Below are 24,616 nucleotides of genomic sequence, written 5' to 3' on the forward strand. Positions count from 1 at the left end.
AAACTTTGCACAAACCACTATTGCAAGCCCAACGCTATCGATAAATGTACCTTTAATAGACGCAAGGGCTGTATAAAAACTCGTCCTACATCTGTCTGTCCATCTGTCTGTCTGTCTGTGGCATCATACCTGACCACACGAGGCTACATAAGAACTTGCCTTCCGTCTGTCTGTCTGTCTTCACGAGGGCTGTATACAAACTCCCCTCCGCTCTGTCCGTCTATCTGTCTGTGGCATCATACCTGACCATACGAGGCTACATAAGAACTTGCCTTCCGTCTGTCTGTCTGTAGTGCTAATACCTGTCTTCACGAGGGCTATATACAAACTCCCCTCCCCTCTGTTTGTCTGTCTATCCCTCTTGTCTGTCGTGTTGTTATATTACCTGTCAATACACCTTAAGACCTTCACACACGCCCCTTACCTCGCCGACACATTTTATTACGCCCGCGGTTCCCCTACGGTCAACGCGCCGCCACTGCTCACCGTGTTTACCTGCCCAGACCTGTCCATTCCACGCTATTGCCTCCGTCCCTTGCGTCACTTCACCTGCCTCTTGTTATTCTGCTGCTCACCTCACCTCACCTCTTCTCAGCTTCTCCTCTTTTTCTCCTACGTGATCTTTTCCTTTCTTTTTTTTCTCGTTTTTTCTTGTCTATTTTTTGTTTGTTCTTGTTTTCGTTCATGTTTCTCCTTTTGTTCTGTTTGTTTCTTTAATATTTTCTTCTTTTCTTCTTCTTTTCCTTCTATTTCTCTGTCCTTCCTCTCCCTTATCTTTCTTCATTTCTATAATGACAGATATTTTTATTCCTCTTCTTCTTTTCTTTTATTTCTGCTCCCTTTTCTTCTCCCACTACTTCTTCCACTCTCACTTCCTCCTCCTTCTCTTCGTTTCCCTTCATCGTCCACCTGCCTTTCCCCCACACGACTCCACCTCCCCTATCATTCCGCTTCCCTTTCTTCTTCTTCTACTTCTTCCACTTTCCCTCTTGCTTCTTCTGTTCTTCCTTTAAATCGTTTCCCTCCACACGACTCCACTTCCCCTTCCATATCATTCTGGTCCATATCCTTCCTCTACTTCTCTCTCTTCCTCGCCCTTCTTCTTCTGATCTTCCTTCCCTTCGTTCCCTCCTTCGTCCACCTGCCTTTCCCCCACACGACTCCACCTTCCATATCTCGCCTTCAGGCACAGAAGGACGCGGTTATTAAATTGCGATGATGAACAGCTGCGTGAACCTTGCCGGGCGTGAGGCTGCGGCGGAAGGGATGCTGAGGGAACGGGAGAGGAGAGGAAGGAGTGAAGGAGGCTGTAACGTGGAGGGCGAGAAGAGAGAGAGGAGGGAGAGAGGAACGAGGCAACTGCTGGGCGTTCATCCAGGTCTAGTACACACACACACACACACACACACACACACACACACACACACACACCGCCGCCGTCACCTGGGCATCACGGGGTTGGGTTGGGGGGTTGGGGTGGGGGGGAGGGGGATGAAGCCTTGTTCGAGTAGGTTATCCTTGCCTCCCTTCATCATTCACATCTTCCTCTTTCTTCCTTTCGGGTCTTTCCTTTCTTGTGCTGTTAGTAGGTTATCTTGACCTCCCTTCCTCTTCCTTTTGTTATTTTCCTATATATCAAATCCTTTCCCCTATCTCGTCTTTTTATCCTGCCCTTATTTCCTCGATTCTTTTAAAATATATTTGATCATGGTAATATTAAAGGTCAGGACACCCCTCCTCCCGAAATTGACCTCTCTTTCGGTCACCTCTTTTGTTTCTTTTTTTTTTTTAGGAGCAGCGAGTAGCGGGCTTTTTATAATTATTTTCCTTTTTTTTGTGCCCTTGAGCTGTCTCCTTTGTTGTAAAATATAAAAAAAGGTGGAAAAGGAGTAAAAGAGGGAAGAAAACACGATGAAGAATGAAATGTCTGTCTGTCTTCATTTCGTAGCCGGTCCTTTCTTCCTTCCTTCCTTTCCTCCGTCCTTTTGTGTTTGATCTTGAAGGAAGAGGTTTAGGGTACAGTCGCCCAAGAGTGTGGACTCGATCTTATTAACTTTGCAGGTGGACCAAGACTGAAAGGACGGAGGGACGGGACGACAGCCGACGATGATGTTACTGTCGTTTCAAGAGGAGGTTCAGATCACAAAGAGAGAGAGCTCGATCCTATTAACTCGGCAGGTGGACTGAGACTAGAAGAATGAAGCGACTAGATGACAACTGTTAATGATGCTATTCTCGTTTCAATAAGAGGTTTAGATTATAAAGAGGTTTACGTAACAGCCATCACAGAAAGAGGATTCGATCATGTTAACTCTACAAACCAACAAGGACTGGAAAAAAAAGATTAAGAGATGGGATGATAACTGATAATGGTTGCCTCTTTGTTACTATCATTTCAAGAGGAGGGTTAAATTAGTCACCAAAATGAAAGAGGATTCGATTATATTAAGTCAGCAAATATAAAAAAGACTGAAGGGAAGGGATGAGAACTGATGATAACTAAGCGATTGAAGGAAGATATGTCCGACTGCCTGTCTGTCTGTCTGTCTATTTCCCGTTCAGAGGAGAGGAAGGACGGGATGATAGGAATATGTAAAGACAAAATATCGAGAATAATTTAACTGAAGGGCATCGGAGGGAGAGGTTTTGAGGTGCTTTCTTGTCTCGTCCCCCCCACCCCCTCCCCTTATCCCTCCCTTCCTCTTTCCCTTCCCCTCCCTCCCTCAGACCTTGGCCCCTGATTTCTTTTGGGGGTAAAAACGCCGCCCCGGAATTTCCCAGATGATTTCCTCTTTTCCCTTCTTTTTCTCCATAATTCGAGGAGCCTTTTTTTATTTAGTTATTTTAAGACACTGGCATTTCTAGCTATTGGCATTTTCCTGGGGATGTTTTTTTGTTGTTGTTATACGATGAATGTAACTTCCTTCTTTATATTTTTTTCTACTCTTTCTTAAACGTTAGAGAATCTGTTTAATAGTGTTAACAAAAAGGGCAGGAAGTTATATATTCCCCCCCCCCCCCCACACACACACTAACACCGCTACCCCCCTTCCCCCCCCCCCCACACTAACACCGCTACCCCCCTTCCCCCCACACACGCACATCAGACACACTCCATTTCTGTACCATAAACAAGATCCAATGCTACAATACGCCAAGGTTAATTCTCTTATAACTCCACTACCTTCCCCATTGACCCAGCCGACAACCGCGTCTCATAAGCATCCTTGACTCACTAACACCCATATCCTTATCCATACTTCTGCCTCCTTCCCTCGCTTCTCTCTCTTCTCCTCTCTACTCTACTTACACAACTAACCCGCTAACCTAATCTATTCGGCGCCACACTAATCCTCATATCCTTATCCTTACTTCTGTTTCCTTCCCTCGCTTCTCTCCTTTCTCCTTTCTCCTCTACTTACACAACTAACCCGCTAACCTAATCTATTCGGCGCCACACTAACCCTCATATCATTATCCTTACTTCTGTTTCCTTCCCTCGCTTCTCTCTCTTCTCCTCTCTCCTTTACTTACACAACTAACCCGCTAACCTAATCTATTCGGCGCCACTCTAACCCTTATATCCTTATCCTTACTTCTGTTTCCTTCCCTCGCCTCTCTCCTTTCTCCTTTCTCCTCTACTTACACAACTAACCCGCTTATCTAATCTCTTCGGCGCCACCCTTGTCTCCTCACCCTCTATGCAGATGCAAGGGACGGGAGATCATATTCAGCTCGCCCTTAACAGGTTCAATTAAGTAAGGTTTTCCTGTTCAACATTTCACGTGCATAATCATTCGTCTTATTAGTCTTCTTTCACCTCCTTCTCTCTCTATGGAAGCGTTGGGGCTGTGATCGCTTGCTTGAGGGAGAATGTAACGTCTTGGTGATTCTTTGCCGGGGAAGGTTTATCATTAAGTGTACGAGGAGAGGGTTAAGGAACGCTCCACACAGCACGGAGAGTCTAGTCAGTCACCTCATAAAGCAAGGGGAGAGGAACCTTGTGCTCTTCGATGCATGGTTAAGGAGCAGAGAACAAGGCTTGGAGGGTAAAATGCATTATGAGGCAGGAGTCATCTGATATCCATTGAACAGCAGCGATAAAATGTGCAATAACGAACTTACATTAGAAAAAATAGTAAAGCTCCATTTGTCAAGCCCATAACCAGATTAGTTTCAGCCCAATCCTAGCTACTTCCACTATAGTTCTTCCACTCCCCCTTCCTATTTTTCTTCCCCTCCTTCCCTTCTTTCACTCCTCTGTCTTCTCATTTTTTTTTCTTCATCTCAAAAACGAGAGCAACCCTGGCAACTCCTCGACAAGATCCCTCAAGCAAGAAACCAGACCAGACTCAGACCCACCCCAATCCTAGCTACTTCCACTTTAGTTCTTCCACTCCCCCTTCCTTAATTTCCTTCCCCTCCTTCTCTTCTTTCACTCCTGTCTGCTCATTTCTTTCTTCACATAAAAAAACGAGAACAAGCCTGGCAACTCCTCGACAAGACCGCTCAAGCAAGAAATCAGACCAGACTCAGACCAACCCCAATCCTTCAAGACTCAGACCAACCCCAATCGTTCAAGACTCAGACCAACCCCAATCGTTCAAGACTCAGACCAACCCCAATCCTTCAAGACTCGGACCACATTCAAGGCCACGTTTAACACTAGTTCCGAAAATTAAGTCTTATCCCAGTTCGAGCCCAGTCCCAGCTTGTCTGCTTCTACAAGTTCAAGGTTTATCTATCCCCAGTACGTCCCTTGGAACATAAAACCCAGTCAATTAGTCCAAGTCCAATTAGCCCTCCGAAGCCCAGGGTCCATATTCTCAGACGCTTCCACCTCTCACATCAACTATATCCACAGGCCGAAAACGAGATTAATCAGGTTCTAATGAGTGTTCTTTCACGTTCATGGTACAGAAGAAAAGTCAAACTACCAACAGGGTCATAAAACTACCCTTGGAAATGCCCACAACCCCTATACGAAACCCTCGCCATTGATGCCCCCAAGTCCAGTCAGTCAGTTTCTTGGAGCGCCCGCCCAGCCCAGAGCATCCCGACCCAACCCAGCCTCAGTCCAACCCTCGGCAGGAAATGATTCTGTTGCGGGAAATGATCCTGAGCGTAATCAAGGCTCTGAAAACGGGACTGTCTCGGGGGAGGAGAAGGAGGAGGAGGAGGAGGAGGAGGAGGAGGGAGGCGGAACACAGGGAAATGAGACGAGATAAGAGGACGGTTGGACGGTTTAGAGGTCGTGTGGAGGGAAGGACGGGACAGGAAGTGATCGACGAGAGAGAGAGAGAGAGAGAGAGAGAACAAACGGATTTTTCTTTCTTTCTCACACAAGGGCGAAGATTATAATATTATTCTCTATGGCTGACAATTCTTCTTTCCTCCTCCTCCTCCTCCCTCTCCCCTTCCTCTTTGTTCCCTCCTCCTCCTCCTTTCCTCCTTGCCGCTTTAATCTTTTTGTCTACTGTCTCTCTCTCTTTCTTTTCTCTCCTTCTTTGTTCATTTTTCCGTCAGCGCTGAACTCTCTTTGTCTCCCGATTCCACCTTTTCTCTTTTTTTTTTCAGTCCCCTTTCAAATCCGCCTTGTTCTCTCTCTCTCTCTCTCTCTCTCTCTCTCTCTCTCTCTCTCTCTCTCTCTCTCTCTCTCTCTCTCCTCTTCTTCCCTTTCCACTCTTCCTTCAATGTTTTGTTTTCCCTTGCATTCCTTTTCTTCCTCCCTTTTTCTCTCCCTTTTCTCTCCATTCTTAACGTCACCTTGCCCTCTTCTCCCTTTTTTTCTCTTTCTATTTACTCTTCCTATTACTTCTTCACTACTCTTTCACATCACTTTCTCTTTTCTCGTCTCTTCTTCACTATTCGCTTCCCATCAAATTACTTCTCTCATTTCCCTCTTCATATATGTATTCCACTTCGTTTGCTCCACGTCTTCCATCTGATCCGCTTTTCCTTACTATTTTTCATTCCATATCTTCTCCACACTCTTCCACATTCCACACCGTTCATACCAGGTCATTCCACTGTTCCTCACTTCTCATTCCATATTCTTAATCCACAAATTTCTCTCACTTCTCTTTCATACCTTCAAAAGACTGTATGTATTGAAGTAGGAGTCGTAAGAGTGAACTAAGCTAAATTCATTAAAGTTACTAAGGCGCTGAGATGAGCATTTAACTTTTACTTTCCTGGCTCTGTCTCATAATGCTAATAAAAATAACAAAGACAGCAATGATATAATTTCTACAAGTACTTTCACTACCACTGGAACAACAACAACTACTACTACTACTACTATTACTACTACTAACTACTACTACTGCTATAAGGAACACTAACAATTACTACTTGTATTCACCACGGCCCTGATTCTCTCATTCACCTTATTATCCCTCATTCTCTCTCCCATTTTCCCTCCCTCATCCCCTTCAACCTCACCCCACCAACCGCCTCACACTCTCCATTACGCAAAATATGACTAAAATTCCCACTAAAATCTCCGCCTCCCCCCCTCCCCACCCCCCCTAAAGAAGTGCATAAAAACGGGGAGCCCCAGACCTGAGAGGCAAAAGAAGAAAATTGCCAGAAAGAAAAGAGTGGAGCAAAAGAATAACGAGAATGAAAGAATGCGAAAAAAGGAGTTTGAGAGCTTTCAAGGCGAGCGGTAATACGAAGAGGGGAGAAAAAAGGCGGGAGATGAAGATTCCTGGAAGACGGGAAGTGGAGGAAAAATAGTGATAAAGGGAAGGAAGAAGGAAGAGGAGGAGGAGGAAACACGAAAAAGGAAGCGGAGAGTTGGAGGAGAGGGAGGGGGAAGAGGAAGAGGAGGGGGAAGAGGAGGAGGAAAAGGACGACGACGAGGACGAACGGGAAGAAAAGAAGAAAATGATAAATATGATGATGATGAGGAAGAGGGAAAAGAAAACGAATAGAAGAAAAATTGGAAGAGGAGGAGGAGAAGGTAAAGAAGAAAGAGGAAAAGAGTTAAGAGAAAATAGAACCAAGAGAAGGAGGAGGAGATGCAACATAAAAAAAAGGACGAAGAGAACGAGGAGGAGGAGGAGGAGGAGGAGTAGGAGGAAGAGAGATAAAGAGATTGACAAAGAAAACGAAGCAGCTCGAAAACCAGCCGCCCCCTTTCTCTCTCTCTCTCTCTCTCTCTCTCTCTCTCTCTCTCTCTCTCTCTCTCTCTCTCTCTCTCTCTCTCTCTCTCTCTCTCTCTCTCTCTCTCTCTCTCTCTCTCTCTCCTTTACCATCTCTTCCCTTCCTCCCTTTCTCGTTCCCTCACCCTTCCACACCCTCGTCTCTCTTTCCTTCTCCATCTCACCCTTCCGTTTTTTCTTTCCCTTCCTCCCTGCTCAACCCCTCCCCTTCCCCCCTTCCCTCCTTCCTCGCAGTTTCACCCCCTATTCCTCTCCCCACCTGTTTCGTTTTTGTTCTCTCCCCCCTCTCTCTACTCTCCCCTCCATCATTCCCCTCCCTAACTTCTCTCTCCTCTCCCTCATTCCCCTCCCTGACCTCCCTCTCCCTTCCTTCCTCATCCCCCTCCCGTCCTACTCTTTCCCTTCCTCTCCCTCCCCCTCCCTCCCCTCAAGAAGCCCAAGAAGCCATTTAAAGTTACGCTGGTCATCTGGTTCTCTGCTCGCGGCAATGACTCGGTTCTTGCCGGCCCGAAATGACGCAGAAGAAAGCCCAGTTTACTTTGCTCTGTTTCTTGATATTAGTTTTATGCTTAGTAATTGGCAAACTCTGTGTCGGGGGGTATGTAAGTGTGTTTGTGTGTGTGTGTGTGTGTGTGTGTGTGTGTGTGTGTGTGTGTGTGTGTGTGTGTGTGTGTGTGTGTGTGTGTGAATAAATCGAGCATTCAGGCATCCAAACTATCATCACCATCATCATCTTCGACGCCATCAGACAGGGGATAAGATTGAATACCACCATCATCATCATCATCATCATCATCATCAAGTGCCCTGATAATATATGTGTAATGACTCTGCTACTTTGGTTGTCCTCTTATCAAATCTAGGTAGACTTCCCGAGCCCATATCTTTTGTTCCTAGGCGTCATTACAATATCTCCATCTCATCTTTGCTCTCTAACCAATACTCTCTAAGGTCCCAATTACCAACCATAACGTGGCTTTTACACACGTTTGTTAAGGCTTACGTAGAGGTTGTGGGTCTCCAAGGGTAGCGTTATGAGCTTACCGATAGTTTGACAAAGGTAAAGAGAATAGAAGGTAGGCTCACCACGAGGGGGCGACGTACCTAAATTTCTCTCTTTTGCGCATGACGTCACGTGAAATATGACTGAGGGGTCCGGCCATGGAAGAGAAGTCAGTCTCGCGCGCACCAGCCTCCTGACTTGAGCTCCTCACTCACTCAATGGGAAACTTAGCTAGCTTTTGTTCTCTCCTTCCCTCCATCATTCCCCTCCCTAACTTCTCTCTCCTCTCCCTCATTCCTCTTCCTGACCTCTCTCTTTACCTTGAGTCTAATGAAGATTTAGCACCATGATCGTAAAACAGGCAATTCATGAAAACCCGAATACTCATCTTTGTGGCCTCAGAAAATATTTGTAGAGTTGAAAAAGTCTGAAAATACGAACCAATGACACACCGAACATACTTCTTTCCATTCCTTACTGAACACTTTTGAACTAGACATTTTGTGAGGCGCCGAGTTCAAAGTATTTCTGGTAGTGTCAGGAGGGCAAAGATCGACCGCCATGAATGATACACGAACAACACCGCAGCAACACAGGTAAACCATCGGGCAATAAACACTAAACGCAACTACATGAACCAGGGATCCATTAATTTTTCACCTGATCTGCAAACATACCGACCAACCGAGTGAAGCATAACGTGGCACAACTCTCTCTCTCTCTCTCTCTCTCTCTCTCTCTCTCTCTCTCTCTCTCTCTCTCTCTCTCTCTCTCTCTCTCTCTCTCTCTCTCTCTCTCTCTCTCTCTCTCTCTCTCTCTCTCTCTCTCTCTCTCTCTCTCTCTCTCTCTCTCTCTCTCCCATCATTATTAAAAACTGCTTCTATCTCTTCCTTCGTCTTGTTATCTGTTTCTTCCTTCTGTTTATTTTGCTTTGTACTTTTTCTCCTCCTCCTCCTCCTCCTCCTCCTCCTCCATCTGTTCGCACTGTATATCAATTATCAATCTTTTATTTATATTTCTATCTAGCTATCTCTTTCTTTACATATCTATTGGTCTCTGGGTAATTCACCTGCCTTTCTATTTACTACATTAAAAGCCAGTCAGCCGATCAAATAATCAGTTTGTTCATATTTACTTACTGACCTGTCTATTTCGTTCTACTTAACTATATATCTACCTGTCAGTGTCTATCTATCTTCACCCAAATTGTTTGTACTTATTTATCTATTGATTTGTTAACTTCTATATCTCTATCTACCACCTATCTATCGATCTATCTTTCAATCAATATGTGCCCCAATCTCTTTCGCAAATACTTTCCAGTCATTCATCATACAGCGAAATTCTCTCTCTCTCTCTCTCTCTCTCTCTCTCTCTCTCTCTCTCTCTCTCTCTCTCTCTCTCTCTCTCTCTCTCTCTCTCTCTCTCTCTCTCTCTCTCTCTCTCTCTCTCTCTCTCTCTCTCTCTCTCTCTCTCTCTCTCTCTCTCTCTCTCTCTCTCTCTCTCTCTCTCTCTCTCTCTCACGGTTCTTGGCTTTTGCCGTGTGCGAGCGAGTGAGAGAGAGACGCAAAAGTGAGGCGGCCAGGCTCGGGCAGGCAAAGGCGGGCCGCCATCAGTATGCCAGGCGCGGGCCGGGAGGTGACGGGCCCAAAGAGACGGGAATTAGGCTTTTTTCTTTTCTCTCTCTCTCTCTCTCTCTCTCTCTCTCTCTCTCTCTCTCTCTCTCTCTCTCTCTCTCTCTCTCTCTCTCGGGCAGGCGAGCGAGTGGGCTGCAATGCTTTTCCGGTATTTCGTCTCTCTCTCTCTCTCTCTCTCTCTCTCTCTCTCTCTCTCTCTCTCTCTCTCTCTCTCTCTCTCTCTCTCTCTCTCTCTCTCTCTCTCTCTCTCTCTCTCTCTCTCTCTCTCTCTCTCTCTCTCTCTCTCTCTCTCTCTCTCTCTCTCTCTCTCTCTAAATACGCGGCGTTAAACTCACAAGCGTTCAATGCGTTAAGGACCTGGGGATTAAAATCGCGTCAAACCTCAAATTCTCACATCAATGCATCGATGCAGCAAATATAGCGAACAGAATGTTGGGCTTCATTAAAATAAACTTTTTATTCAAGAATAAAGATGTAATACTTCCGCTCTACAATAGTTTAGTCAGACCCCTCTTGGAATATGCGGTACAGTTTTGGTCTCCCCACAATGCAAAGGACATTGCTAAACTGGAAGGTGTTCAGAGTCGAGCAACAAAAATGATCCTTTCCTTGCGCAACAAATCCTACGAAGAAAGGCTTTCCACCCTTAACATGTTCTCTCTTGAGAAACGTCACCTCCGAGGAAAATTGATCGAATGTTTTAAAATACTTAATGGTTCCACGAATGTAGACAGAACAAAATTGTTTATGATCGATGACACTTTGCGAACGAGGAACAATGGCACAAAACTCAAATGTAGACAAGTAAATTCAGACTGCACCAAATTTTTCTTCACCAACGTTGTAGTGCGAGAATGGAATAAGCTCCCACCATCAGTGGTCCAGTGTAACACGATTGACTCCTTTAAAAACAAGCTGGACCGTCACTTCCTTGAACTTAATATTAACTAGAGTAGAAAAGCAACGTTTTGGAGCCATCTGATTAATGTAAAATCACTTAGGTTTAAGGACAGACCACCTAGTCTGGACCATGGGGTCTGTGTGGTCTGATTTTCTATGTAAATCTATGTAAATCTCTCTCTCTCTCTCTCTCTCTCTCTCTCTCTCTCTCTCTCTCTCTCTCTCTCTCTCTCTCTCTCTCTCTCTCTCTCTCTCTCTCTCTCTCTCTCTCTCTCTCTCTCTCTCTCTCTCTCTCTCTCTCTCTCTCTCTCTGTGTGTGTGTGTGTGTGTGTGTGTGTGTGTGTGTGTGATATTTTCACACATGCATTTCAGTTCCTAATTATTTTTTATTATTATCACGATTATTATTATCATTATTTTCATAGATCAAAATGTTGTTGCTTTTGTTGTTGTGGTAGAGATTTCATCATTGTAAGTATAAATAATGTATGGTAATGGTGGTATTAGCATTAGTAGTACGAATAGCAGCAGTAGCAGTGGTTGTGTGACTTGACCAATATCTTGTCTTATGTACCTGTCATCGGTGGTTACAACATTTTCTATCTAGTGTTTTGTTTTCTTGTAACGTAACTTCTCCCCTTCACTTGCTTGTACAATATTACGTGCAAGACTCTTGGCGCATTCTTTGGTCACATCGTCACTTAGGTAGAGTTCATTATGTCGAGTTTCAAATTTCTGCTCCAAAAGAGAAAAAAAATATTGAAGGGGTGTTACTTCTTCTTAAGGTAAAAAAAAAACTGATTTAACACTCTTTGCACCAAAACTTCATTCGTTGCCTTTACTTTATAAATTATGTCAGATTGATTAAAAAGATAAAAATGTCAACCGTATTCTTCCTCCTACTATATTACTTCTACCAACCAAAACTAAATATACATTCCCGCTGCACCACCACCACCACCACCACCACCATCTTTCCTTACTAAAACTCTCACCACTCATTATTCCCTACTATAACTCTCACCACTAATCACTGAAAAAATACTCCCCAGTGCATCACCATCACAACCATCATCATCATCATCAGCATCACCATCACCACCTCCGCCTCAACACCTTTCCTTCACGGGGATGAAATATACCTGCCCCAATTCGGTCAGGCAGCGGGGCCATAAATTCCAACGGGGTATCAAAACATTTTATAGACGCCAAAAGGAGTCTAGATATACTTCCTCCTCCTTCCCCTCCTCCTCCTCCTTCTCCTTTATTTGTGTCCCCAACGTCATCATCCCCAGGCCTGCTGACGGTAACTCTCGCCGCAGCAGCTGAGGTAACTTCGTGAGGTGAGGCCGTGTCGGAGGTTCTTCACGTATGCAAGTGGGAAAGCGAGGATCATTAGGGTGTCTTATGCACTGGAAGGCCCCTAGCCCCACCCACCCCTAACACACACACGCACACACTATCCATCTCCCTATCTACGCTCTCTCTCTCTCTCTCTCTCTCTCTCTCTCTCTCTCTCTCTCTCTCTCTCTCTCTCTCTCTCTCTCTCTCTCTCTCTCTCTCTCTCTCTCTCTCTCTCTCTCTCTCTCTGTTGCTCCGAAGGCCTTGATTCCATTAGTCTCGTGTTGTTGCAAGACGTCGCTGGCCTCGTGCGTGAGTGGCAGGTCGCACCGCCCGGCCACTGCTGCCACTGTGCTCCTGCTGCTCTCTCTCTCTCTCTCTCTCTCTCTCTCTCTCTCTCTCTCTCTCTCTCTCTCTCTCTCTCTCTCTCTCTCTCTCTCTCTCTCTCTCTCTCTCTCTCTCTCTCTCTCTCTCTCTCTCTCTCTCTCTCTCTCTCTCTCTCTCTCTCTCTCTCTCTCTCTCTCTCTCTCTCTCTCTCTCTCTCTCTCTCTTATTTTTTTGTTTTGCCTTTCTCTTTTTTCACTTTTATTCATTCATTCTTTTTTTTTACTATTTCGATCACAAACTTCTTTTTCGCTTAATTTGTTTTACTTTCTCTCCTTTTTTTTTACTATTGTTCTGCCTTTCTCCTTTTTTTTGTCAACTTCTATTCATTCTTTCTTGGTTTTCTTCCTTTCCAGTTCCTCTTTTTCCATTCATCCTTTCTTTCCATATTTTCTTTCTTTTTTCCCATTTCTCTCTCACTACTGTTTTTCTTTTTATCTTTTTTTTTTTTACTTTTATTCAATCTTTTTTCCAACGTCGATCACTTTTCTTCTTTATTTCGTCTCTCGATTTTCTCTTTTTTTTTTTTGCTATTCTTACTTTCTTCCTTTCTCTTTTTTTTTTAACTAATATTAATTCTTTCTTGTGTTTCTTCCCTTCTGGTTCTTCTCTTTATCCGTTCATCCTCACTTTCGAATTATGTTTTTGTTCTCCCCTCTCTCTCTCTCTCTCTCTCTCTCTCTCTCTCTCTCTCTCTCTCTCTCTCTCTCTCTCTCTCTCTCTCTCTCTCTCTCTCTCTCTCTCTCTCTCTCTCTCTCTCTCTCTCTCTCTCTCTCTCTCTCTCTCTCTCTCTCTCTCTCTCTCAAATGGTGGTGGAATTTATACTTGTTTGCCTTCCCGTGGACGTGCCAACCCTTTTCCTCCGCATTACTGTTGGTTGATAGGAATCCCGCCCCCTTTGCTCTCCCCGTCCCCCACCCACCCCGAGGATCTGAGGCATGACTTATGTATGCGTGATCTCCTCCTCCTCCTCCTCCAGACCAAAGGGGAAGGGCTGGGCCAAGGTAAAGCTCGAATCCTTGTGTATATGTTGTTACGGCTGCTGCTTTTGACGTTGTTGGTGTTGGTGGTGGTAGTGTGTGTTTGTGTGGTGGTGGTGCGTGTTGTGATGGTGGTGGTGTTAGTGGTGATAGTGGTATGTGTTGGACCTTGAGGTGGTGGTGATGGTGTTGCGTCTAGTGGTGATGGTGATGGTGTCGTGTTGGTGTTGGAGATGATGGTGGTGCGTTTGGGTGGTGTTGGTTCTTACGAGTTTCTTTTCTCGAGGTGAAAAATAAAATATGAATAGATTTGTTTCCTTTCTTGTATTCTATTTTTCCTTTTTATTCCTCCTCTTTTTATTTATTTTTTGCTATTCGGAAGAAAACAAACACACACACACACACACACACACACACACACACACACACACACACACACACGAGAGAGAGAGAGAGAGTTTTCTTATAATAAACATACGTTCTTGTCATGGTAAAGAAAGAGTGGCTGTAGATATACACAATTTTCTTTTGTTTACTTAATATATTTCACTTTCTCTCACTCACTTTTTCTTTCTCTGTTAATCAGTTACATTATCATATTCAATCTGTTTGTTTGTCAGTCTGTGTACCTGTCTGCTTCTCTCTGTCCCTGTGTGTGTCTGCCTCTTTGTCACCTTTCTCTACAACTACTACTACTACTACTACTACTACTACTACTACCACTACTAAGTATCAAGACACCTCTCCATCCGAAACTGATCTCTTTTTTGGCCACTCATTTCTACTTTCATTTTATAGAAGAAGTGATTAGCCGGATTCTGTTATTCATTTTTGCCCGTGAGCTGCATCCTTTACTGCAAAAAAATAATAGTAACTGTACTAGACACAAATGGCAAAAGACGTCACTAGACTGGTTACAATACATCATAACATCACGCCTGCCCTGAGATGGGGATCTGAGGGCCACATTGTGGCCCTCAGATCCCCATCAGCATCACCACACTGCCGCGACCCCATCACGGCACCATCCTTCACACGCCGCCAATCCACCGTCACATAGAGTAAACAAACCAATAATATGATAAACACGATGGCTCACACGTCCATAACAGTATCTATAAATCCATAATTCCATAAACACGGCAACACAGCGAGTCACAAAGCGAGCACGACCACGGCACAACGGGCGCAGCGGAGAGGTAGAGCGGCGGCAGCGTGTCCGTGGTTGATGCCCGGCGACAGGCCATCACGCGGAGTGCTCGTAACCTCGTCACCGCCGCCCATTACATCGGGTTTCGCTATCCAGCCTTGTGCCGGAACGTACTACGGGGCCACAGGAACATGACACAACACGCCCATACCCAGCCATCCACCGCCCTCCCCCCCTCTCTCCTGCCGCTGCGAGTATTACATGACTGTGCTGATGTATAGGATGTAAAGGAGTCAAGCGTCCCGGGCTGAGTGATGTTTTTAATCCAGTCGTGATATACCTCTTCCATGGCTGTCGGTTTTAGCTACATCATTTTTTATTCCTAGACGATTTAAAAGACGTGTTAACTTTATTATATACACAAAGTAAAACATATACTAGCAATGTTTTTTTTTTTTTTGGCGATTCTTAGTTAATACATAGATATATTTAGTTAACTATACAAGTAGATTAAGTGACGTATATAGATTTAAGAGGAATGAGAAACGAGGCAATACGAGTCTGGAAAATACCGGCTCTCTCTTCCTTCCTCTTCGGCCCCCCTGAAACACCTCCCTTCTCAAAGCTTATGCAAATCTCAGCTAAAGAAATAAATACAAATCGCCAAATGTAGAATCCCGTATGATGTGGAAGAACTGAAACAAGGGGACACGTCTGAAAACCTCGGTATGCCGTGATTCACCTTTAAAAACGTTCCCCCTCTCTGAATGGGTGCTAAAAATGCTGCAATTAGGTCTTGAGGAGTGGGAGGGAAGGAGGGAGGGAGGGAGAGAGGGAGCATCCTTACAGACACACGAGCAGCACTGACAGGTTCCAGAGTCCATATTCTTAAACGTATCAGCCTCCCATTAGGATTATTTTCCGAGGCCACAGAGAAGATTAACTGTGTCTCTGGGGGTGTTTTCCCGTTGAAGATGCAGAGGACGTGTAAATCTAGGGCTAGAATCACAAAACAGTGCATGGAAACCTCAACAATTTCTACGAGAGGTATAGGATTTTCAAACAGTCGTACAGAGGCACCGTTATGTTTGAGAATGCGGGTCCAGATATCCTGCGGGGAGAGTTTCGAGGCACCGTATATATAATCAAGCGTATGTATGTCCACAGGCTTTGATTAACCTTTAAGGGGTGGGAGGGACTAAGGGCCAGTTTTACAGTCCAATACAGCAAGTTTGTAAGCTCCCCAACCAAACACAAAATACGACGAAAATTCCTTGTAGCTCTAGTGTTTGGCGTTGATATAAAAAGGGGGAGGGAATTTAAGGACTCTACGAAGGAAATCTCTTTATTAATATATGGTAATGAGTAGAAATAGCGGATCATTGTAGTGGATATGGTTTGGATGGGGCGCTAACAGTGACAATGTGTTGGACTGTCGAACTGGCATTAAGAGGAGTGTCGGGCGCCTTCCCTCATCACCATACACAATCACGTAAACAAATGACAGGTACAACGCGTCTGCTCGCTCGCTCGTCCACCTTGATGAGAGGCGAGCTGTTGTGAATGCCGATGAACTGAGAAAGAACCATCGCCCAGACGCATTCTCTTCCCGAGATTCCCTTGTAAAACATATGCATCTCTGTCTTCATATATTGGCAAAAACTGACGACAGATAAACAGCCAAAGTAACACAGTGGACACCCAAGAGTTATAGAAGCCAGGGCAGAAAGAGGACCAAGTACACAGATAAAATGAGAGCAGATAGATACATATATAGATAGATAGAGTAACGGTAACGGCTAATGGTGACATGTATTTGGATTGGTCTAAATTTGTGGGGTATGGATGAAATATTGATAACAGCATGGAAGGCAATATTAGTTCGTACATAAGATAGCACGTCAGAGTATCTAAACCAGAACTTAATCAACCTTTACACCTCTCCCCATTGCCCCTCCACGTTCACCTCGGAAGGAAGAGTAGAGAAAAAAGGAAGAAAAGCGAAGAAGGAAGAGAGCAGCAGAGTCATTGTTTTTACTTAATACTCACTCGGTTCTTATCATTCATTTTCTTCTTTTTCTTTTCGTATTATATTTTCGTTCTTGACGCAGACAAAACGAAGCGTGGAGAGAAGCTACTCTCACTTCTGGCTGGAGCAACGATGCTAGATTATCGTACTCAGAGCGTAGTATTACCAGTTTTTGACGCCTAACTATTGCCAAGAAACATCAGGAATCAACTATTTTACGATGAATATAAATGAATCTAGTTATTGGGGCCCAGGAGACAGTTTTTTGGGTCGGGAGTTTGTAAATAGAAGAATCTGAGTACCATAATCTGGCTACGTTGGGCTGAAGGCTTTCGGAAAATCTCTCTCTCTCTCTCTCTCTCTCTCTCTCTCTCTCTCTCTCTCTCTCTCTCTCTCTCTCTCTCTCTCTCTCTCTCTCTCTCTCTCTCTCTCTCTCTCTCTCTCTCTCTCTCTCTCTCTCTCTCTCTCTCTCTCTCTCTCTCTCTCCCCAAAAGCGCTGACTCGCCCCCCGCCGTGAGGTGTGGCCGCCATTCACTTCCTTGACGCTACGTTCGCACGGGTTTCACTTTCACAGTAGGAAGTGTTTGTTTGTTAAAGGAATTATATTATTATTATTAGTTATTGTTTTATTATTGGTAGTATCATTATCAGTGTCGACATCGCCATCACTATCATTACTTTTTCTATATTTATTCTCGTCTCCCCTAATGTTTTTTTTCTTTTTTTCTTTTTCCTATGTCCACTACTGCTACAAGTTATAAAAAGGATGCTGTAAAGTCGACTACTACTACTACTACTACTACTACTAACAATACTAACAATACTACCACCACCACCATCATCACTACCACCACTACTACTACTACTACTACTACTACTACTACTACTACTACTACTACTAACAATACTACCACCACCACCATCATCACTACCACCACCACTACTACTACTACTACTACTACTACTACTACTCCTACTAACAATACTACAACCACCACCATCACCACTACCACCACTACTACTACTACTACTACTACTACTACTACTACTATAACAATCATCACCCCCCCCCTCCCCCCACCGACAGCTCGGCAGGTGAGAGAGGGAACCACAAACCACACACGCCAAAACAATGTACCGCCACACCTGATTAACCGCATTTACTTTCCATTCTCTCACTGCTCACACTTTCCTTCCTCCTCCTCCTCCGCCTACCTGGGTGAAATGGAGGCAAAAAAAAGTGTAGGCTATAGTCATCCTCGTCTTTAGCTTCCGTCACAACCGACTTCACCACTACCATCACCATCACCACCACCACCACCACTAACAACAACAACACCACTTCCACCTCCTCCTTCTCCTTCTCTATCACTACCACAACCACCACCACTACTACCACTAGCTTCTCCTCTTCCTCTTCCTCTTCTTCCATCAATTTCTATGCCTTTTCCTCCACCATTTCTTCGTCTTCCTCCTTTATGATTTTCTGTGACTTTATTTCTCTCGTTTCTCTTCTCTTCATCATCTCGATCATATTTATCTTATGCGGCTTCCTTCCTATAGTCCTCTTCCTCCTCCTCATCCAGTGATCTTCTTCTTCAATCGAGTCGTTAATGTTTGGAATTCTCTACCCTGTGATGTCGTTGATAGTACAACAGTTGCGGCCTTCAAGAATAGATTAGACAAGTATTTTGAATCCAACCAGCAACTAAGATATTACTCATTGTCGTAATAACGTTAAGTTCTTTCGAATACTGGTGTCCTTGTCCGTCTTTATCGTCCTGTTAGTGGTAGCAGTAATGGTAGTTCTTTCCTCTTTCCAACATAATTTCCATGCAGTTTTTCCATGCTGCATGGTTCTTTTTCCTCTCCTGCCAGCTTTGTCTGGAGGGATGGGGGGGTGGGGAGGAGCCTTCGCCTTTGCTGTCCTTCATCCTCCACCTTTGATTAGATAGTTTGTGTAGCTTGTCACAAACAGCCTCGTAAGGACCATCAGGTCTGCTGTTGTTTGTTCTTCCTTTGTGTTCCTTTGTGTTCCATACACTAGCACACGGAAGTTGCTGATTGCTCCTTTTGTGCCCCAGTTGGTTTTTATTAAATATTTCTTCCTTTGTTTACTCTCCCAGATTCGGAGGTTACGCAAGAGGGTGGTGTTAGTGTTAATCCATTCCTCCTCCTCCTCCTCCTCCTCGCTGTCCTTCCCGTCCTCGTCGACCTTCTTCTTCATCTCCCGTCTTCCTGTTTTGGTCTTGCATGGCGGGGATGTGAGTGGATGCTGTAAACACTCTCCTCACCATTCTCTTCCTTTTTCTTCTTATTTCGCCTCATTTTTATGCTTCTCCTCCTCTTTCTACCCTCTTTTCATAATTTACTTTTTCCTACCTGACTCCCTCCCTCCTTTTTCTCCGTCTCCTTTTTCTTTACTTTCTCTTCTTCTTCCGCCTCCTCCTCCTTATTCTTTTTCGTCCTTCTCTGGGTCCGCATCCGTCTCCAACTCCTTCATTTTATCCTCCTCCTCCTCCTCCTCCCCCCACTCTGACTAATAAGATGACAAACTTTCCCTAGTCCAGAGTCTAATGAAGTTTTTTATTACCGACAAGTGTAAATATTACTAAGAAAAAATATTGTTTCGCTTACTCACAACACACATTCTCTCTCTCTCTCTCTCTCTCTCTCTCTCTCTCTCTCTCTCTCTCTCTCTCTCTCTCTCTCTCTCTCTCTCTCTCTCTCTCTCTCTCTCTCTGTATATTTTCCCCTTCATGACGCAGTGAAAGCTTAATTTTGAGATATAAATAAGTAAATAAACTTGGGAGTCATACGGCATAGCTGCGCGTGACCTCGGTGCTCATCTCCGGCGCATGAGCCCTTGGGTTTGTGGTGGATAAGATTTTTTTTTTTAGACATGGCCGGTTGGGAATGCGATAGAGGCTACAGACTATGATTTTTCAGGATTTCCTTCCTCTCGATTCTCTTCTCTTTTCTTTTGGCACATTTACTTCTCATCTTCCGCAGTTTACTTCTTTCTTAGGTTTCGTCTTCTCTCTACTTTCCTGTTCCTCCTTCCGCCTCTCATTTCCTTCCTCTCTCTCTGAGCAACAAGGGCAAAATATCGTTCTGGTTGCCACTTATATGCAGTACCTCCCCTCTGGCCGCTCATTTCTACTTAATTTACAGGAGCAGTGATTAGCGAACTTTTTATTTAATTTTTTTTTCCCTTTAGGTTTCTCCTTTACTATAAAAAAAAGTTCCAGACGTTTGTATCAAGAATATCACAAACTTGTTGAATTACAGATAAGGTCTGCTGTTTCTTCTGCCTTGTGGGTTAATCATTAGTTATGTAGGTACTGATGTAAGCCCGGAAATGTATACTGCTGGCTGCTTTTGAAGAGACGAGCGGTAGAGGAAAGGGCACTTACTACACATGGAAAGCGCAAGACACAAACCACGCATTTTATTGTTTTAGTTATTATATAAAATCATCGAGAAATTAATGTAACTGTCCATATACGTTTGTTTTGTGAATTTGTGGCATTTGTTTGATTATTTCTACTACTGTTATTGTAATTGCTTTTTTTCAATTACTATTATTATGAGATCTTTAGTATTACTTTTATTATTATTATTATTATTATTATTATTATTATTATTATTATTATTATTATGATTATGATTATCACCATTGTTACTTAGAAGAGGTGGCGGCAGGGCTGAGGCGGCAAGACGTCACCTGCCTGCCCCCTCCGGCCTTGACCTCAGCACGGACTCAGCAGTGACGCCATCCTTTCCACGCACAGCACCGCGGCACGCTGATAGAGGGCGACACCAGTAACTACCACCAAATTCAATCTTCAAACTACGTCACACTGCCTACATACAAGCCTTCGATTCCATATACGAGCGTGCATAACAAAAAGGAAAAAAAAATAATGAACACTGTCACTCGATCTTGTTATTGTGATTTACACACCTCACAGAATCGACAAAACAAAATTCTTTCCATTCCCAACTACTGTGATACATCAGTTGAAGGTCAGGTGGGTCGATTCGTTACTAATGGGCGGGAGAACGCGTGGGATGAGCGTCAATGTGAAACCTACCTCTTGTTTGATTTACATTGTTTTTGATTTACGCGACCTCTTCAAGGATACAATACTCGCGTAAATCGAGAGTTACCTACCGCCAAATTCATATATGATCTTCACGCTACATCACACTGCCTTCACACAAGCCTGCTATTCCATATACGAGTGTGGACAACAAAAAAAAGGCCTAAAAAATAATGTCCATAGCACCATCATAAACACTATCACTCGACCTCGTTATTGTGATCGACTGATGGCGTAGATTTATGATTTACACACCGTAGTCTCTCTTAAGTACTGTGGCACGCGGGCATAAGGTCAGCAGGTCAGGTGGTTGGCTCCTCAATAATGGCAGGGAGATCACGTGGGATGAGCGTCGGTGTGAGGCGCTCCCCGGGGCCACGAGGGAGAGGCCGCCCGAGATAATTTTCCTGTTCAGACAATGGAGACAAAAAAGTGGTCCGGGAACGCCTCCAGGATGCCTCGATGGACATAATCTCTCGTTTCTTGACTGTCTGGCGAGGACGGGATCGTTGGTAGCAAGGGGGGGAGGGGGATGAAGGATGGGAGATGAGCAGTTTCCTGTCTACCTTTCTGTCTGTCTTTGTTTGCCTATCTGTATCTGTATGTCTGTCTATGTCTGTTGATGTCTATTTGGTTATCTGCCTCTGTCTGTCGCTGTCTGTTTGCCTATCTGCCTCAGTCTGTCTCTCCTCTTTAAGTAATATATGTGTCCAGAAGGGGTGGAATGAAGGAAATAAGAAGTGGAAAGAGGAACAGGAAGGAAAATAGAAAGAAGAGGGAAGCTAAGAAAGAAGTAAACTGCGGAAGATGAGTAAATGTGCCAAAAGAAAAGAAAAAAAAACCACGATTTGGTATTTTTTTGCATTTGTCACTAAAGCGAAGCGTAAGTGGATATTTGATGTGACTTGTAAACACTTGACACGTAACCATAGTGATATTACATGCAACGAAGACTCTCTCTCTCTCTCTCTCTCTCTCTCTCTCTCTCTCTCTCTCTCTCTCTCTCTCTCTCTCTCTCTCTGCATGTCTGTCCGTTTGTCTTCTTTTCCTTTCTTTCTGTCTGTCTGTCTCTCTACTTTCTCCCGCTTGTCTGTCAGTCCACCTGCTCGTCTTTTATTGGCGGACCGTGTACCTGTCAGTCTCCTTCTACTATATAGCTTATCTTTTCCTTACCTGAGTGACACACCCTTCAAACACAACGATCATCCTCCAATGGTATTATTTTCCTTGACTATTCCCTATTTTCTCCTTTTCCTCCGCCTCTTTTTTTTTCTTATTTTCGTCCTCCTTCCTTACTCCCTTCTTTCTTTATCTGTTTATCCTCTTTTCGTTGTTTTTATCTTTTTCATGTTCTTTTTCTTCTTCCACCGCCTTCTCCTCCTCCTCGTCTTTTCATGTTTCCTCTTCCTCCTTCCATTTACCTCTCAATTTTCCTCCTCCTATTCCTTCTTCACTATACTCGTACATCTTCTACTCCTACAACATTGCATTTCTCCTCCTCCTCCTCCTCCTCTTTCTCTTCCTCCTTCCATTTTATCTCTCCATTTTTCTCCCTCCTATTCCTGCTTATTCTTCACTATCCATTTCCTCCTTCTTTTCCTGCTTACTCTTCACAATCCATTTGCTCCTCTTCTTCCAACACTGCCTTTCTCCCTCCTCCTCCTCCTCCTCCTCCTCCTCCTCCTCCTCCTCCCTCCCACATCCTCTCACAAACATTCCCGTCCAAGCAAGTCCCTGATTGTCTCTTCGTCTACAATCAACGCCATCTGCTTCATCTAAACATTTCTGCACGCATTAAAAAAAAAAAAAAAATGCTCCGAAATTATTATTAGTAGCAAAAGTCGCCACAAACACACATCACGCAAACAAATAAAACTTTCAAGGGGACGTTTTTTTTTCTTCTTCTTGACTTGCAATTTGTGAAGGGACGCGAATGAATGAATGAACGAATGAATGGCACAGTACAATAATGAAGCTGGGAATGAGAAAAAGAGGATGGGGGTGGAGGTAGTGTGTGTGTGTGTGTGTGTGTGTGTGTGTGTGTGTGTGTGTGTGTGTGTGTGTGTGTGGAAGGTCAGTCTTGGGTGGTTCTATAAGTTTAGGTCAGCTTTGTGTGGCCCGGCGTGACTGGCACAACAATCAGCCCTGGAGACTTGCCGCGAGCCACGACACAACACAGCACACTCCGAGTCCCAGCGAATCCAGAAATGTATAGAAAAAGACTTACAGTAAGGTAACGATCGGAACAATGGGAGATAATCAAATGAAACCAATGAAATTAACGAATGTAGGCTTGAACAGGAATGAAAATTTTAATGTTATGGAAAGACAACAGACATACTTTTATTCTAATACCTCCTCCTGTGCACAGACACCGATTTTGCCTGACATAAGATACATGGACCCCTCTCCCTGTCAACGCTGCATTCTACTCCACGCCTTGATGATATGCCAATGTGACACCTGTACGAGTGCTAATTGTGACTCGGACGCTCCCGCACGCCACTTTAGCAACAAAAATTTTAAGACTGGAAGCATCTAACATACGGTAAACATGAAAAGCTGTTCTGGTTCATACCTTTGAGATTAACCTGAAGTGTGTGTGTGTGTGTGTGTGTGTGTGTGTGTGTGTGTGTGTGTGTGTGTGTGTGTGTGTGTGTGTGTGTGTGTGTGTGTGTGTGTGTGTAATAGTTTTGGTACCAAGACGCACGTACATTATTTTCTGCCAGCTTACATTACCTGTTCAGAAATATGACGCATTTTACTTAAGATACCATGCTATTAACAAATTCAATTCAGTCACAGTCACACACACACACACACACACACACACACACACACACACACACACACAAACAAAAAAAAGAACGATTCACAGATCTCCAATTTTACAGTCCAAATGAAGGGTGCTCTTGCTTATTCGAAAAAACACACATAAGGGAAAAAAATAAAACTACTGCCTGAGGAGACTGAATTGCAAAAAAGCGTTCGCGCACACACACACACACACACACACACACACACACACACACACACACACACACACACACACACACACACATTCATCTTGCTGGTGTATGTATTGATTCTACTCTCAAAATCAACTGACATATTCGGCAGGATCCTAAGCCTCACTAGCGAGAAACGAAATTGTGATGAGGATATGAAGGGCTCCCCCCCCGCCCCCACGAAAAGAAAAAAAAAACATATCAAGCATCACTATCCCAAAAGAGAAGAAATAGCACTAACAATATACACAAATACAGATCGAGCCCACCACCACCACCACCACCACCACCATTACTACCACCACCACCACCACCACCACCATTACTACCACCACCACCATAACTCGAGTCTATCAGTACTCACGCCGCTCAGGCCGGGGTCGGGGCTGAGTGAGTGTGTGCTGCTGGGCGTCCTGGTGGAGGCTCTGAAGGTGGACTCGGGACCCAACACGATGAGGCCTCCCCGCCGCATGCCGCACGACACCTCGCGGCCGGACTACCAGGGTGAGGGGGACCAGGTTAGGGTGAGGTCAGGGGGAGTCAGGGAAGGCAAGGTGGTGCATACGTGGGAGGTTTTTTTTGGAGGGGGGGGGGTAAGGGATATGTGGCTATAGGACTAAAATACAGCGTTATGGGAGAAGCAGGTGGTGGGTGTATTGGTCATGGGTTATGGAAGGAGCAATGGGATGGGAGTGTGTACAGGGCATGGGAATGGGATAGGGGTTTAAGGTATAGAGTTATGAGGGAAGCAGGGGAGCATGAAGTGGGCATGGTAATAGAGGAGGGGGTTAAAGGGTAGTGGAAGAAACAGGGAAGGGTGTGTTGGGAATATTAATAGGAGAGGGAATTATACTAGAGGTTATGTTTATAGTCAAGCAATGGGATAGGGGGTTAAAAGGGGTAGCAGGG

At 44.4% G+C, this 24,616-nt stretch overlaps 1 protein-coding gene across 1 annotated transcript in view; it reads right to left on the minus strand.

Annotated features, from left to right (window-relative positions):
* LOC127006071 (atrial natriuretic peptide-converting enzyme-like) overlaps positions 1 to 24,279 on the minus strand; it is a 181,276-nt gene extending 156,997 nt beyond the window's left edge. Inside the window, exon 1 of the mRNA XM_050875564.1 lies at positions 24,072 to 24,279. Within this exon, the coding sequence (XP_050731521.1) occupies positions 24,072 to 24,179 (108 nt within the window). The 5' untranslated portion in view covers positions 24,180 to 24,279. The remainder of the gene's footprint in view (positions 1 to 24,071) is intronic.
* Positions 24,280 to 24,616: the final 337 nt, after the last annotated feature.

Source organism: Eriocheir sinensis, chromosome 3 (assembly GCF_024679095.1).
Source record: "Eriocheir sinensis breed Jianghai 21 chromosome 3, ASM2467909v1, whole genome shotgun sequence".
Taxonomy (NCBI): domain Eukaryota; kingdom Metazoa; phylum Arthropoda; class Malacostraca; order Decapoda; family Varunidae; genus Eriocheir; species Eriocheir sinensis.